This window comes from Solanum pennellii, chromosome 9 (assembly GCF_001406875.1).
Source record: "Solanum pennellii chromosome 9, SPENNV200".
Lineage (NCBI taxonomy): Eukaryota > Viridiplantae > Streptophyta > Magnoliopsida > Solanales > Solanaceae > Solanum > Solanum pennellii.
In genome coordinates this window covers 82,549,515-82,564,151 of record NC_028645.1, presented here as the reverse complement: position 1 = coordinate 82,564,151, position 14,637 = coordinate 82,549,515, and the positions used below count along the sequence as shown (strand labels likewise).

The 14,637-nt window shown below is 29.5% G+C and overlaps 1 protein-coding gene and 1 long non-coding RNA gene across 2 annotated transcripts; one reads left to right on the top strand and one right to left on the bottom strand.

Annotated features, from left to right (window-relative positions):
• Nucleotides 1-5,766: 5,766 nt before the first annotated feature.
• On the top strand, nt 5,767-7,003 carry LOC107030840 (F-box/kelch-repeat protein At3g06240-like). Its single transcript, XM_015232076.2, has one exon. It carries the CDS (start codon nt 5,806-5,808, stop codon nt 6,910-6,912), a length of 1,107 nt encoding a protein of 368 aa, XP_015087562.1. The 5' UTR covers nt 5,767-5,805; the 3' UTR covers nt 6,913-7,003.
• A 3,637-nt stretch (nt 7,004-10,640) lies between these two features.
• Nucleotides 10,641-13,777, bottom strand: LOC107030716. Its single transcript, XR_001458134.2, has 3 exons — nt 13,348-13,777; nt 13,112-13,265; nt 10,641-13,030 (listed from the first exon to the last, which is right to left on the bottom strand). It is a non-coding gene; the product is annotated as an uncharacterized LOC107030716 (long non-coding RNA).
• Between the last annotated feature and the right edge of the window lie 860 nt (nt 13,778-14,637).

The window sequence follows — 14,637 nt, the reverse complement described above, 5'->3', positions numbered from 1 at the left end:
ATTATTTTAATATATTTTTAATAAGTGATTAAGAAGTATGAGGAGTTAAAGTTAAAAGGTAAGCACTTAGCATCATCTCAAATTACGCATATAATTTTAATTTAACATAATTTATATACTTATAAGGTGTCTGGTTTGGTAATTATAATGAAAGCTAATATAGAATTTAATTTTTATTTTTTGTGTTTCATGTTGTAATAATGTGACTAAATTATTAGCTATACCTCAAAAGAAAGTCATTTTTATAGCCTATTTAACAATTCTTTGAAATCAGTTTATTTTGAAAATATTTTTGAGTAATAATTAGTGTTTGAGCAAATATTTAAAAGCTGCTTACAATAGTTTTCTTTTAAAGTACTTAATGAGAAAAACTATATCTTTTAGCTTATTTTTGTTATTTCCCAAAAAGTAGTTAATTTTCTCACAAAATATTTGATTTGAACTTTTTTACTATTTTTTAAAAGTAAAAGTGAAATAACGATCGTTATTCTCATAAGCACGTGAAATAACAATTGTTATTCTCATAAGTTTTATATATATATATATANTATATATATATATATATATATATATATATATATATATATATCAATTCAATAAATATATATAACATATATTTATCGTATATTAGTTCAATCCGAAGGTAAATAGATAGGATTTGCTTATTGACGGGAAAATGAGAAAACAAGAAGAAAAGAGGAAAATGAAACTTTTAAAAAAGAAAAATTCAATTTATGGTTTTAGGCAAAATTGGATAAAGCAATTAAAGGAAAGGGGAAAAAAGTGAGAGAGAGAGAACAAAGAATCAAAGTCCAAAATTAAGTCATTTACAAAAGAGGAAAATTAGGAAAAATATTTTAATATACTTTAAGTAAGTGATTAAGAAGTACGAAGAGTTAAGTGAAAAAGTAAGCACTAATATAACTATCACATTAAGATTCGGGATGACATATGTAACAAGATTTTTTTTCATATCCAGAACTCATATTCGAAATCTCTGATTCAGGCCTAGGGATAAAGCAGTCTCATTAATACACTATAACTCATATTAATAATATCGTTTAATTTAAATTATATATTTATGATGTGTAAGTAGTTGTAATTTGGAGTTATGTAGAACATAATGTTTATTTTTTGCTTCATGTAGCAATCAATGTAATACAATTAAATTAAAAGCCGAACACATTAATGCCTTTAATGTAAAAAAAATGAAATTGATATCTTTATAAATTAGCTTACTTTTGAATTAATCTTTTTTATACTATGAGCCTCTAATACTAGGATAGAATTCGGGACAAGACCCACGACAATTTAACAATTAACATAAAAGTAAATTGTGTAATCCTCCGGAAAGTAAGGAGGCTCACCAAGGTTATCTGAAGCGCAAAATGGTCTCAACGAAACGCATGTTGATGATCTGAACATTTGTATCTACATCATAAAAGATTCAAGTCGAATGACATAAGTAAATTGAGTTTACGAGTATGTAATATAGCTGACGAACAATTGAATGAAAGGACTACAATATGTGTAGATATATAATCGTCTGAATGTAAATAAATAAGGAAGTGAAATCATTAAAATTTTACGAAAATACTTTTTCATTCTATAAGTTTTAACATAATAAGTGATATATGAAAGGATATACTATTAACCATGCGTTTTGATATAGTATTAATATTGAACAATTATTTATTCATTTATTCAATTCAATAAAGTGTTACATTAAATAGATCAATTATCATATATGTGTCCTTAACTTATATAGTAGATGATTTGGTGTATAGAGTTTAAGCTTATACACAGAAGATTAAATCATCAGTTCTTATAAGTTAAAATTTATAGTTCACAATCATAGATGGAAATTTGGACAAAATCATCAGAAAGATTGTAGCACGAGATTAAATGTAATTTATCTTGATTATGAGAATGGCATAGTTCTAACTTCTCGTGCTAGTGCATTTGGTATGTATTGAACGGGACCAAGCAGAGATAGTTGTTTTAGACTGACTGATAAAAACATATTCTCTAAACTATTAAATGTACTTATATTCTTAATCTTGATATAACGATTATGATCTGTATATATTATTTATCATTTTGATTTATTAAAAGGTGAGATTCTGAGATGGGTCAATATGCCTGGTAAATTGGATGATAATAATATATATTGGTGAAATAATTAGTTAGTTGATGGAATCCATGTCTCAGTATAGAGATTGATGACACACCTTTTATGAGAAGCTTGTAAGTTTTTATGTGTAAACCCGGCCGGTAGATTTATGAATCTGGCACATGAAATAAGTTAAGTATTGCTCTAAAAGAATTTAATCATTGAATTAAATTCGTCAGTAATTTAATTTATTGATTAGTATCGGTAATCTTAACATGGGGAATCAAATAAGTGTTTAGTGGTGAATTTCGAAATAAATAGAGGAGTTCAATTACGAATTTTTAGTGGAATGATTTGTAATTTATTATGGTAAGAATAATTTAAATTAATTATTTAGAATTATTTCCATAATAGGAAGCCTCAGTAATAAATTCTGTGGTCCCTCCAGTGCCCAATTTAACTAGAACTCAGAATCCTATTTTCTAGTAGAAGATGGAAAAGTAGCGTGTTTTTTTTAAGGAAGAAACGTGTGTTTTCTTTTTTTCTTGAAAAAAAAAAGGATTTGCTTTTCTTCTCCTCTTTGGACTAGGAAGACATCTCTATAAATAGGGATTCTTCTAATCTAGATTGATGAGAGTATTCTACACAATACTTGCCCACCCAAGTATTGAGAGAGTTCAATTGTTGATTGGGATCACTGTAGAAGACTATAGAGATGGAGTTGGATTTACTTCAAGATATCTGCACACGCTTCAAGAGGTAATCCTGAGTTAATTTTCAGCATACTTTGTATGTGATGACTATTTGTGATTGTTATTTATATTCATGCAAGATGTATGATTCTGGAATGCTTCCGCTGTGTATGCTATTTTCCAATAATATATACTTTAAATCTATTGGGATATTCTCTTATCGACAACTATCATTGTGAGCTAAGCGATGATACAACGTCTTGTCCACGCTTCCAGAACTGTCATATATCGTGTCGAAATATAGAACACCTCAAATAAGTGGATTCACTAAGCTATGCCCGAAGGCGCTAAGGATTTATCTAAAAAACATTATCTTGTACCCATATTGACAAGACATGATTTATGGGGGTTGTGAGTTGTCTAAACTCTCCCTTACATCGATGCTCAATACTACTCCCGATAATATTTACCTTTGCTCAATGAATAAAAACATTATTCTTTCTCTGGTTTGAGATAATTGTTCGACTATCCTCTTAAAAGAGACAACTGCTCTGAACCAACATTGAACTCATTTCTCGTTGAGAAATCAATGTTTCTCTTTTGTCAACGTAAAAATGATAAATTTTGGAGCCAATAATTCCCTTAAGCTTTAGTCAAAATGTCTCTTTTAACTTTCCTAGAAAACGTCTCTTTATTCGGTTTAAAAGATTCTCATCAATAAATCAGTTAATACTTCAAATAATACTACTGTTCATGGTGAAAATCAGGTATGAATAATTAACTCAAAAATCTCAATACATAATATATAGCAACTCAAAAATCAGGAATAACAACTTGGAATTCAACAACAAACTCATCTCAAGAATTAACAAAAACTAAGGATGTAACCCTAGATTATTATTTACTGATAGATGTATATGTAGGGCGTGAGGACGAACACATTCCATCACTATAATATCCTACATACATGTGAAGAACAAAGTTCTTAGCGAAATTGATGAAATTTGAAAAATAGTAGAAAATCCTACCTTTTCTCCTCTTGAATCCGCGCTCTAAGTCTTTAAAGTGTTAAAAAACGTAAAATAGTACTATAACACTGTTTAGACCTTAATTAGGTGAAAAAAGGTAGTGGGTTAAGCTTAGAAAAGGCAGGAAAAAACTAAACTATCCTTCTGAAAACTAGTGAAAAAACCTTTTTATGTGTCCGTTTACATGTTGTAGTTTGACCCACGGACCGTAGATATCATTCGTGGATCTATGTTGAGTTTTTTAGGCTCAAAAGTTCATTTATGGGTCTAAACGACAGCATGTAGGTCCACCTACGGCCCTTTGGTAGGTCCGTAGGATTTGGGTCGCAAGAGTTGACCCCAGTACTCTACCGACGGCCTTACAGGATCGGTCGTCGTTTAACCTACAGTCATCGGTTGGGATCATCTTTCACAGACTCAGAAAACTCTTGTTTGACATTCTTTGATGAAACAGTCATAACTTTTTACTCCAGACATGAAATGAGGCAAACTTGGTGGCGTTGGAAAGGAATCTCAAAAAACCTTTAATTTGGTAGGTCATAGGCCACCTAATTCATTATGTGATAGGAGATATGATCATTTGAAGTTGACCTAAGTAGAATCGATTGTCAAAACATAATCTGAAGTGATGATTCCAACTTAACTTTGTGTTAGGGGTTTTTTCTGACCTTAATTCATATCCAAATCCATTCGAACATCAAAGAAATGAACTCTTCATATATGAGTAACTTAAGGATCACTCGATCCAATTCTACAGGCAATTAAAGAATGACTCGGCCTTAGCTTAGAAATTTTCGGAGTGTTGCGGTGTAATTATTTTCAAAGGTATTTTTAATAAAATTTTATCTCTTAGCTTTTGAAAATCAATTTGCGCTAGTTTCAAAAATATTTATTTTTTTCTCAAAAGTTTGATCAAAGATCTTTATTTTTAAAAACAACCACCTTTTTAAAAGGAATAATAATAATAATATTTTTGATCTCATAAAAGTTCAGATAAATTGGCTATTCCTTCGCTAATTGCAATAGGAGAAAGGGCGAACACAACAAGAAATTTGGCAAAAGAACACTAAATGACGCGACGGTTACAGTCAAATGATGATTTTCTAGCTGGCAAAAGTAGGATACACGCGTTTAGATAGAGGAACCTTCTACATGCAACCAGAAGCATGTGAAATGACTATCAAACAAATTGGCTATTGGTTTACTATTAGCAATGGGAAAGGGCAAACATAACAAATTTTGCAAAAGATCACAAAATAACGCGACGATTACAGTCAAATGATGATTTTCTAGCTGGCAAAAGTAGGATACACGTGGTTAGATAGAGGAACCTTTGACATGCAACCAGAAGTATGTAAAATGACTATCAGACAAATTGGCTATTGCTTTACTAATAGCAAGAAATTTGGCAAAAGAACACAAAATAACGCGACCATTACAGTAAAATAATATTTTCTAGCTAGCAAAAATAGGATACACGTGTTTAGATAGAGGAACCTTCTACATGCAACCAGAAACATGTGAAATTACTATCAGACAAATTGGCTATTGCTTTACTAATAGCAATGGGAAAAGGGCGAACATAACAAGAAATTTGGCAAAATAACACAAAATAACGCAACGGTTACAGTCAAACATTAGGATACACGTGTTTAGATAGAGGAACCTTCTACATGCAACCAGAAACATGTGAAATTACTATCAGACAAATTGGCTATTGCTTTACTAATAGCAATGGGAAAAGGGCGAACATAACAAGAAATTTGGCAAAAGAACACAAAATAACGCGACGGTTACAGTAAAACATTAGGATACACGTGTTTAGACAATAGATTCTTCTACATTCAACCAGAAGCATGTGAACTGACTATAACTAAGAGAAGCTTAAATACCCCTCTTGTGGAATAACAAAATCACAAAGAAAAACACTACCCAGAACCTATTAGTTTCTCAATCCAAATTAAAAAAAATAATGCATGATGATATCATCCTTGATATACTTCTAAGACTTCCTGTCAAATCGCTTATACGATTCAAATGTGTCTGTAAATCATGGCGCACTTTAATTAAAGATCCCAAATTCATTGAGCATCACTATGCTATGTCTAAAAGTGATGTGAATCGTCATAAAATCTTTATAACAGGAGGTGTATCTGACAACATGGACAACTATTTCTACTCTGTAGATGCTCCACTTCAACATGATTCTGTTGTCTCTCTTCTCGAGACTCCGGTACCCGGAATCAATACCTTAAGTAGAGTAAGTTTTATTAGTTCTTCCAGTAATGGAATAATTCTTATAGTTTTTCCTTATGATTTAATCATTTTATGGAACCCGGCCACCGGAGAATCAAGAAAAATTCCTAGCCCTATTCCTAAAAAGAAAAAGTCAGAGAGAAGACAATTTCCTGCTGTTTATGGTTTTGGCTATGTTTCATCTATCGATGATTATAAAATATTTAGGATAGGGGGAAAATATAACTCACATGCACATTTTGAGATTGAATTATTTTCGACCAAAAGTAACGCTTGGAAATTAATTGGCATGTTTTCTCCTAACAACTTTTGCTTCGAAGGGGGCATCGTTACCATCGATGGTATCGTTTATATGATAGAGATGGCGGATTTTACTAGAAATATTGATCGAGCTACTATATTAAGTTTTAGCTTGGAAAATGAACAGTTTGAGTATGTTTTGTTTCCGGATCAAATTCAAAAGTTCCAAGATCCTATTTTGTATGTTTTAGGAGAAAATCTTTGTTTGACTAGGATGCAGAATCTAACTAGTCGAGATTTTGAAGTTTGGCATATGATAAAAGACGGATCAATGAACAACATATGGAGTAAGATCTTGACGATTCCATCGATGCATTGTGGACGTTGCTTGAGTCCCGTGTGTTTGATGAAGATTGATGGATACATAATGCTTCTGAAGCATAAGGGTGATTTCGAGATCTATAATTCAGATGGAGAGCAAATCGAAATAGTTGAAGTTCCTGGGCTTCAGTCTTCCCTTTTCTTCAATTGTATTGTACCATATGTAGAAAGTTTGTTTTCTCCTAAACAGAGACGGATTTAAGAGTTCAAGAAAATGAATGTAACCTTATGGTCTAGTTAACTTTTGTTTAGTAATCATTTCAATGTACTTTTATCTTTTGTGATTGACATGATCAAATCATCTTGTAATATTTTAATTTTCTTTTTTCGTTGATGTTTCTCTAAATTTATTATGAAAACCTTGATGCAGATATATAAAGATATATTTTTCAATTTTCGCATGTTAGATTGCTCAAAATTATTGGATTTCAGGGCCTAATTTGATGTTGTGGATGCTTCGATTTTGAGTTGCTTGATAAAGAAGTGAATTTTATATACAAATTTCAAATTGACAATTGAAAAAAAATAATTAAAGGATCGAAAACTATCTGTAGACATTAAAATTTTGTAGGACTTTATAAGATGTGTTTGATTCGAATTGGACTTTACAAGGTGTTTTTAATTCCAATTAGAATTTTTTGGAGGCTGCTCAACCCTAAATCCTAGTTCACGCCTATATAAAGGGTACCAAATTCCCTTAAAATGCATCTCAAAAAATTCATAAAGAGATCAAGATCTCGAAATATTCCATAAAAGTTATGGAATATTCATATAGAGGTTAAATCTAAATCATCATAGTTCGAGAAATACGACACTAACGCCCTCGAATCATGGATAAATCTTTTTAGAGGAGAATCAAGGAGGAACAGATTTGTACTCACAATCTTGATTAATAAAATCTCATGTTTCTTCATATTTTATTTGTGTGGATTATTTATTTTTTCATATGTTTAAAATTTATTGCAAACACTACCTTTAATCTTTTTTTATTTTATACATTTGTGAATATTTGATAACTCTAGTTATGCCCAAATTTAGATCAAATTTTTAGAAATAATAATAGTTCGAAGCCTTAGTATCAAACACAGTTTACTTAATTACGATTCATAGATATTATATTGAAGTTAATATATATACAAAAAATTTAATCAAGGATTTTGTATTTTTATTTCATGACTGTGCTTTTTATTTTTAATTCTTACAAAAAAAACACTTGATCCTCACGAGTCTTGTACGGTCCAAAATAGAATTAACATGCCAGTTAATTCTAATATTTATGACTTTGAAAATAATTATTTAAGATTTCAAAATTAATTAGAGTTTCTATTAAATCTTTACTTTTTATAATAATATTTAAAATTGATTAAAATTTTAATTAAGAAATTCTATATCAACTCGAATTACAATTACTAAATTAAGAGGTTACAAATAATATCATTATTTTCTTATAAGAAGTGCTTATTTTTTAAAAGTAAACGTATTTGATCAAACTTTTGATAAAAAATAAATATATTATAGAGTAGCACAAATTGAGAAAATCCTTTCTAATGTATTATTTATAAAATTGTATATTATATAAATTCAGACATATACATATATTGCATGTGCAATGCACGTGTCAAGAAATTAGTAGTATTATATTAAGGTACTATATATAAATTTTTTTCCTTTTTTTTAATGTGGGTCGCCATATAAGAAGTATCTAATTTTCTTAAGTTTCATATCGTTTATTAAATAACATTTCAACTATTAATTGTTTGAGTTTCATACCCGAACATTAAGTTAACTATAAAAAATGAACAATAATCAATTGTTGAGGTATGTTTTAATAAACAAATTTCATTGTTTGAGTTTCATTTGATATCTTATGGGTTATCTAACTATCTTGTATCGAAAATTATGGTCATTTGAAGTTGACCCAAAACGTAAAGAACTTACAAATAACTTGAATGAATTCTCTTTAGTTCTTTTTTGAATTCAAGGTGCTATATCTAGTGACCTTAACACTTAACAAATTCATTGGTAGAATCCTACTCACAGCGAAGGATAGTTCGAGTCTTAGTTCAAATATTTTTTAGGGTATTGCAAACACATCCCTCAACTTTCCAATACATTGCGTCCCGACATATTACTTTTGTTGATACAAATACACATGTCTCGATATGTCATGTCAAGAATGATGTATTCGAGAATAGAAGAGAGAATAAATTTTTTTAGCGAATATGGTAAAATAAATTATGTGTTTTGATCATTTTTTCCTAAAAATAATCTTACTACAACACAGGAAACAACTGGAGAAAAATCAATGAAAGATAACTAAAAGCAAATTAAATTATCAATTAGAGAAGAAACATAAACTCCAAGATCATTTGCCTTTTTCCTAACTTCAAATCGTGTAACCGAACTCCCAAATCTTGAACCCAATATTTAGATTAAGAGTGAACCAATTTCATTACTCGAGATTATTGGTTAAGGATGAAGCACAATTTAATGAAGAGAGAACAAAGTGTAGTAAGGTACAAGCCCACTAACTTTAACTTCTTCAAATTTATGATTTATTGAAGGATAAATGACAGAAATCTCACCTTTAAGTCTCTTATTACCATTATCTCCAATTAGTTTTATAAATTTTCAAAATCCCTTATTTTCACACATCAAATTAATGTATTGACGCATCAAATTAATGTATCTCGTGCATCAAATTAATGTATCTCGCGCATCAAATTAATGTATCACACGCATTAAATTAATGTATCGTGTATAAAATGTATATCAAATTAGTGTATCATGTATAAAATGTAATGTATCTTACTTAACAATTAATGTATGGAGCGCATCATATTAATGTATGAACCCTTGTATTATTGTATCATTTGAGGATTTTTTGTTATTATAAACTTATAAGGAACAAATGATAATTTTACTTTAAAAGTATGTGATTTCTGTCTTTTGCCCTTTATTGAATTGTAAACCATAATTAATGCAATACACATATTTCAATTTAACAATTGAAAAAAAAAGGAAAGAAAATTGTACGAAATAACAAAACTATTAATTCAAATTAAATGTGATATCCATAGTTTTTTATTTGTAATTCGCGGCAAACACTTCATAGTTTTTGCCAAGCCATTTGTATACCAAAATATACAAATACAGGACTCATTTGTATACCGAAATAAACAAATACAGGACCCATTTGAATACCAAAATATACAATGCAGGACCCATTTGTATACTAAATATATAAATAGACTGATATATACAAATGCAGAACCCGTTTATATACCAAAATATACAAATAGAAGACTCATTTGTATACCGAATATACAAATAGATCAAATACATATGTATACCAAAATATACAGAATAATAGCCATAGCAAACAAAAAATTTGCTATAAAGCGTAATAATACAAACTATAGTTATAACATACAAATATAATTTTTATGTTTGCTAAATCTAAAATTTACTCAAAAAAAAAAATTAAGGATAAACTACTACTAATCTCTCTCTCTTTTTCCCCACACATTTGTGAATATGATTTAAATGAATTGTTATAACTAGTGTGAGCATATACTTATTTTTAGGGAAACTTACATAAATATACTATAATAACAAAATATTTATCATTTATAGCAATAATATTTCTTTTTCACTTGATCACTTTTAATTCATTTATAATACAAGTTTAATTCATATTACAAAGAACAATTCTTTATTCATATATAATACAAATTTTAATAATAAATAATTTATTTATTACACATTTTAATTCACTTATAATACAATGTGTCAAATTTTTACCAAACAAACATAATATATTTAAAAAATAATTATAATTCATATATATTACATACATAATTCACTTTTAATACATATGATAAATTTAACATATGATTGCTATAAATGGTAATAAATAAAAAGTATTGCTAAAATCAGTAATTATTTATTAAAATATATCAATTTATGTAATTTTTCCTTATTTTTACTCATATGATAAAGTATGAGTGTGGGCCTACATTTTGGGCGGACCATCTATTTTTGGATCATATTTGATACCTCTAGTTATGCCCAAATTTAGCTTATAGTTTTAGAAATAATAATAGTTTGAGGCGTTATCTATTATTAAATACAATTTACTTGATTACAATTCAGATCTATTATGTTAAAGTTGTATATATACAAAAATTTTAATAATTTTGTATTTTTATTTTATGAATGTGCTTTTTATTTTTATTTCTTACACGTAAACACTTGACTCTCACGGATCTTGCACAGTTCAAAATAAATTAATATAACAGTTGATTTTAATATTTATGACTTTGAAGTTAATTATTTAAAATTTTATGACGATTCACATCACTTTCAAACATATCATGATGATGCTTGATGAATTAGGAATCTTCCATTAAATAGCGTCATAATTTGCAAATGCATTTGAATCGTAAAAGCGATTCGACTACAAGTCTTAGAAGAACTTTCTACTTGCAACCATATGCTCGTGAAATGATGATCGTTATCCTCATGAAACACATTAAATGACAAGATTACCTTAGTGAAGAAATAAATATGTTGAGAGAGAAGAGCTTAGATACTCCCTCTTATAGAATAAGAAAAATTCAAACTCAAAACACTATCCAAAACCAAGCAATTACTAAATCCAAAGATCTTTGAAATGCCTAATGATATCACCATCAATATACTTCTAAGACTTTCGGTCAAATCGCTTTTACGATTCACGTTTGCAAAATCATGACTCTCATTAATTTTTATGAAAATCTCTAATTCATCAAGCATCACCACGATATGTCTAGACGTAACGTAAATCGTCATAATATTTTTATGCATGGTCGTCTATTTGACACAGGGACGACTATTGCTGCTATATAAACGCTACACTTCAATACGATTTTGTTGCCTCTCTTCTTGAGCCTCCGATATCAGAAATTAGAGCTGTCAAATAGGCTGGGTCCGACCCGACCCAACCCGTTATTGGGATAGGGTTGGAATAGAATTATTCAAGCTCATTTAAAATTAGGGCTTATAAGTCCGACCTATATAAGTCCTTGGTCCTTGAGACTTGATTAAGGTCGGGTCGGGTTCAGCCCATTCTTTTATTTAAGGGTAACTTACAATAATATCAATAATATATAATCTAGTTACTTCAATGCACACAAACAAATTTTAGTACATTCAGATACATGTATCTCAATATATATGGACTCAAAATTAAGTTAATTTTTTCTAAGTACACTCTATCCGAGTAGATTCTCATGTGTCTAGGATACATACACAAATCTCTCACCCTCGCTTCCCTCCCATCTTACTTGTCATTCTCTTATCTCGCTAGCATATTTGGTAATGCAAGATACATGCTAATTACACTAAATTTTTTGCTTGTGTTATTGAAACAACATTATTCATCATATTTGATTTGAAAATCTTCTCATTTTCTTAATGTTATAAAATTATAAATTTGAAAAGAAAAAAAGAACAGCTAGTCCGCCCCAACCCTCGGCCCTTCTGGGGTTGGGTTGGGTTGAACATTTTTAGGTCCTTGCAAATGAAGGGCCGGCCTGCCCTAGCCCTTCAAATTTCTTGACATGCGAAGCTTGGGCCCGCTAGGCTGGGCCAATCCTTTTTGATAGCTCTACCAGGAATCAATCATTTAAATAAAATAAGTTTTATTAGTTCTTCTGAATCAAAAAAACATTTCCCTAGCTTAATCCCTAAAAAGTAAAAAGTCAGAGAGAAAATGATTTAATGCTATTCAGGAAGTATTGTTTCCATATTATATTCAAAACTATGGTTTATTGAATTGTAAAACCTAAATTCAATTCCATAATGTCTAAGGATTAGAAAAAAAAATTAGACTAAGGTTTTTTTTAAAAAAATTTTCTAGTAGTTGGATTCCATAAAATAACTTCATCAAAAAGGAAAAATTCTTTTATACTTTACTTGGATATGTCTTTATGTAATTATCTATTTTGTTGATTCTTCTCCAAATAGGAACATTCGATTTACAAATCTCATTAACCACTGAATTTAGTGAGCGGCGCAAAATCTTTCTATGAAAAGTATTATTCCATTGCAAGAAATAATACATACCTTGCTAAAATTGATCATAGTTGATTCAAGGGGGATTACCTCAACAGGAGAAACAACATAATCATGTTGAAGTGGAGCGTCAACGGAGTAGTAGTAGCAAGGATCATCCTTGTTGCAAAACAAAGACACCAACAATTTTTGTCTATTTATATCACTTTTGCATAGATCTTGATAAAGATTGATGAATTTGCTATCTTCAATTAAAGAAGACCCTGATTTGCAAATGCATTTGAACCTTAGAAGTGATTTCACATAATGTTAATAAATTGATCATAGTTGATTCAGGGGATTACCTCAAGAAGAAACAACGAAATCATGTTGAAGTGGAGCGTCTACGGAGGAGTAGTAAGGATCATCCTTGTTGCAAAACAAAGACACCAACAATTTTTGTTTTGCATAGATCTTGACGAAGATTTATGAATTTGTCATCTTTAATTAAAGAGCACCCTGATTCGCAAACATATTTGAACCTTAGATGTGATTTCACAGAAAGTTAATAAATTTGATCATAGTTGATTCAGGGGATTACCTCAACAAGAGAAACAACAAAATCATGTCCAAGTGAAGCGTCTACGGAGGAGTAGTAATAAGGATCATCCTTGTTGCAACACAAAGACACCAACAATATTTATCTATTTGTATCACTTTTTCATAGATCTTGACGAAGATTGATGAATTTGTCATCTTCAATTAAAGAACACCCTGATTTGCAAAAGCGCCAACAATTTATCTATTTATATCACTTTTGCATAGATCTTGACAAAGATTGATGAATTTGTCATGTTCAATTGCATAGATCTTGACAAAGATTGATGAATTTGTCATGTTCAATTAAAGAACACCCTGATTTGCAAACGCTTTTGAACCTTAGAAGTGATTTCACAAGTTTTAGTAGTACATCAATGATGATATCATGGGAATTGTATAGTTTTATGCATTTTGATATGTATTGCGGCTGCTTGTTGCTAGAGTTAGAGTTTTATATAAGATTGGGGGGAAACAACTAGGGTTAGGGTTTAACATAAGATGGGCCATCAATTTTGGACCATATTGACACCCTTAGTTGTGCCCAAACTAAGCCCAAAATTCATAAACAACAATAATTTGAGGCCTAATTATCAAACATAACAATAGTTTGACTAATTACAACTCATAGATATTATTTTAGATGGTATTTCTTCGCTCTATATTTTGTGTATCTATTCATTCAATCTAGTTTTATTAACATATAAAAATTTTCTGAATACATTGTGATTTGTTCGCTTGAACTTGTTATATTCACATATATATAAACTAAAAATACAAACAAAAGAAACAAATGAGTGTATACAAGGATAAATACATTCAATAAAAAATTGCATACAATCAACAACATTCACAAAAAGAATAGATATATGTATCAAGAAGTTTACTTTTAATAGCTAAATTAAGTATTTTATAATAGAAGGGGAAGTAAGAAAGTGAGGGGAAAACCAAATTATACTGAAAAAACAATGAAGAAATTGAAAATATTCATACTAGAAATCTATAGGGATAGTTTATAGAATATATTACACTAGTATATAGTTTATAATAATAAAGAAAATTTTGTGTAGATAGTTTATAAAAACTAATCTAATATCATATATATCTAATATAAATGACGAAAATCTCATAACTCAATTTCTTCCCTCAAATGTATATAGACAAAATAAGAAAACTAAAGAGAATCACACAAAATAGCAGGTTGAAACTATGAAGAAGAAAATAACTTGACATACACATAAAAGATTATAACTTTATACCTTCAAAACTAATAGCAAAATAAAAACCTCATACA

Coding starts and splice junctions, on each gene's coding strand:
- LOC107030840 (XM_015232076.2), top strand. CDS start 5,806: ATGCATGATGATATCATCCTTGATATACTTCTAAGACTTCCTGTCAAA.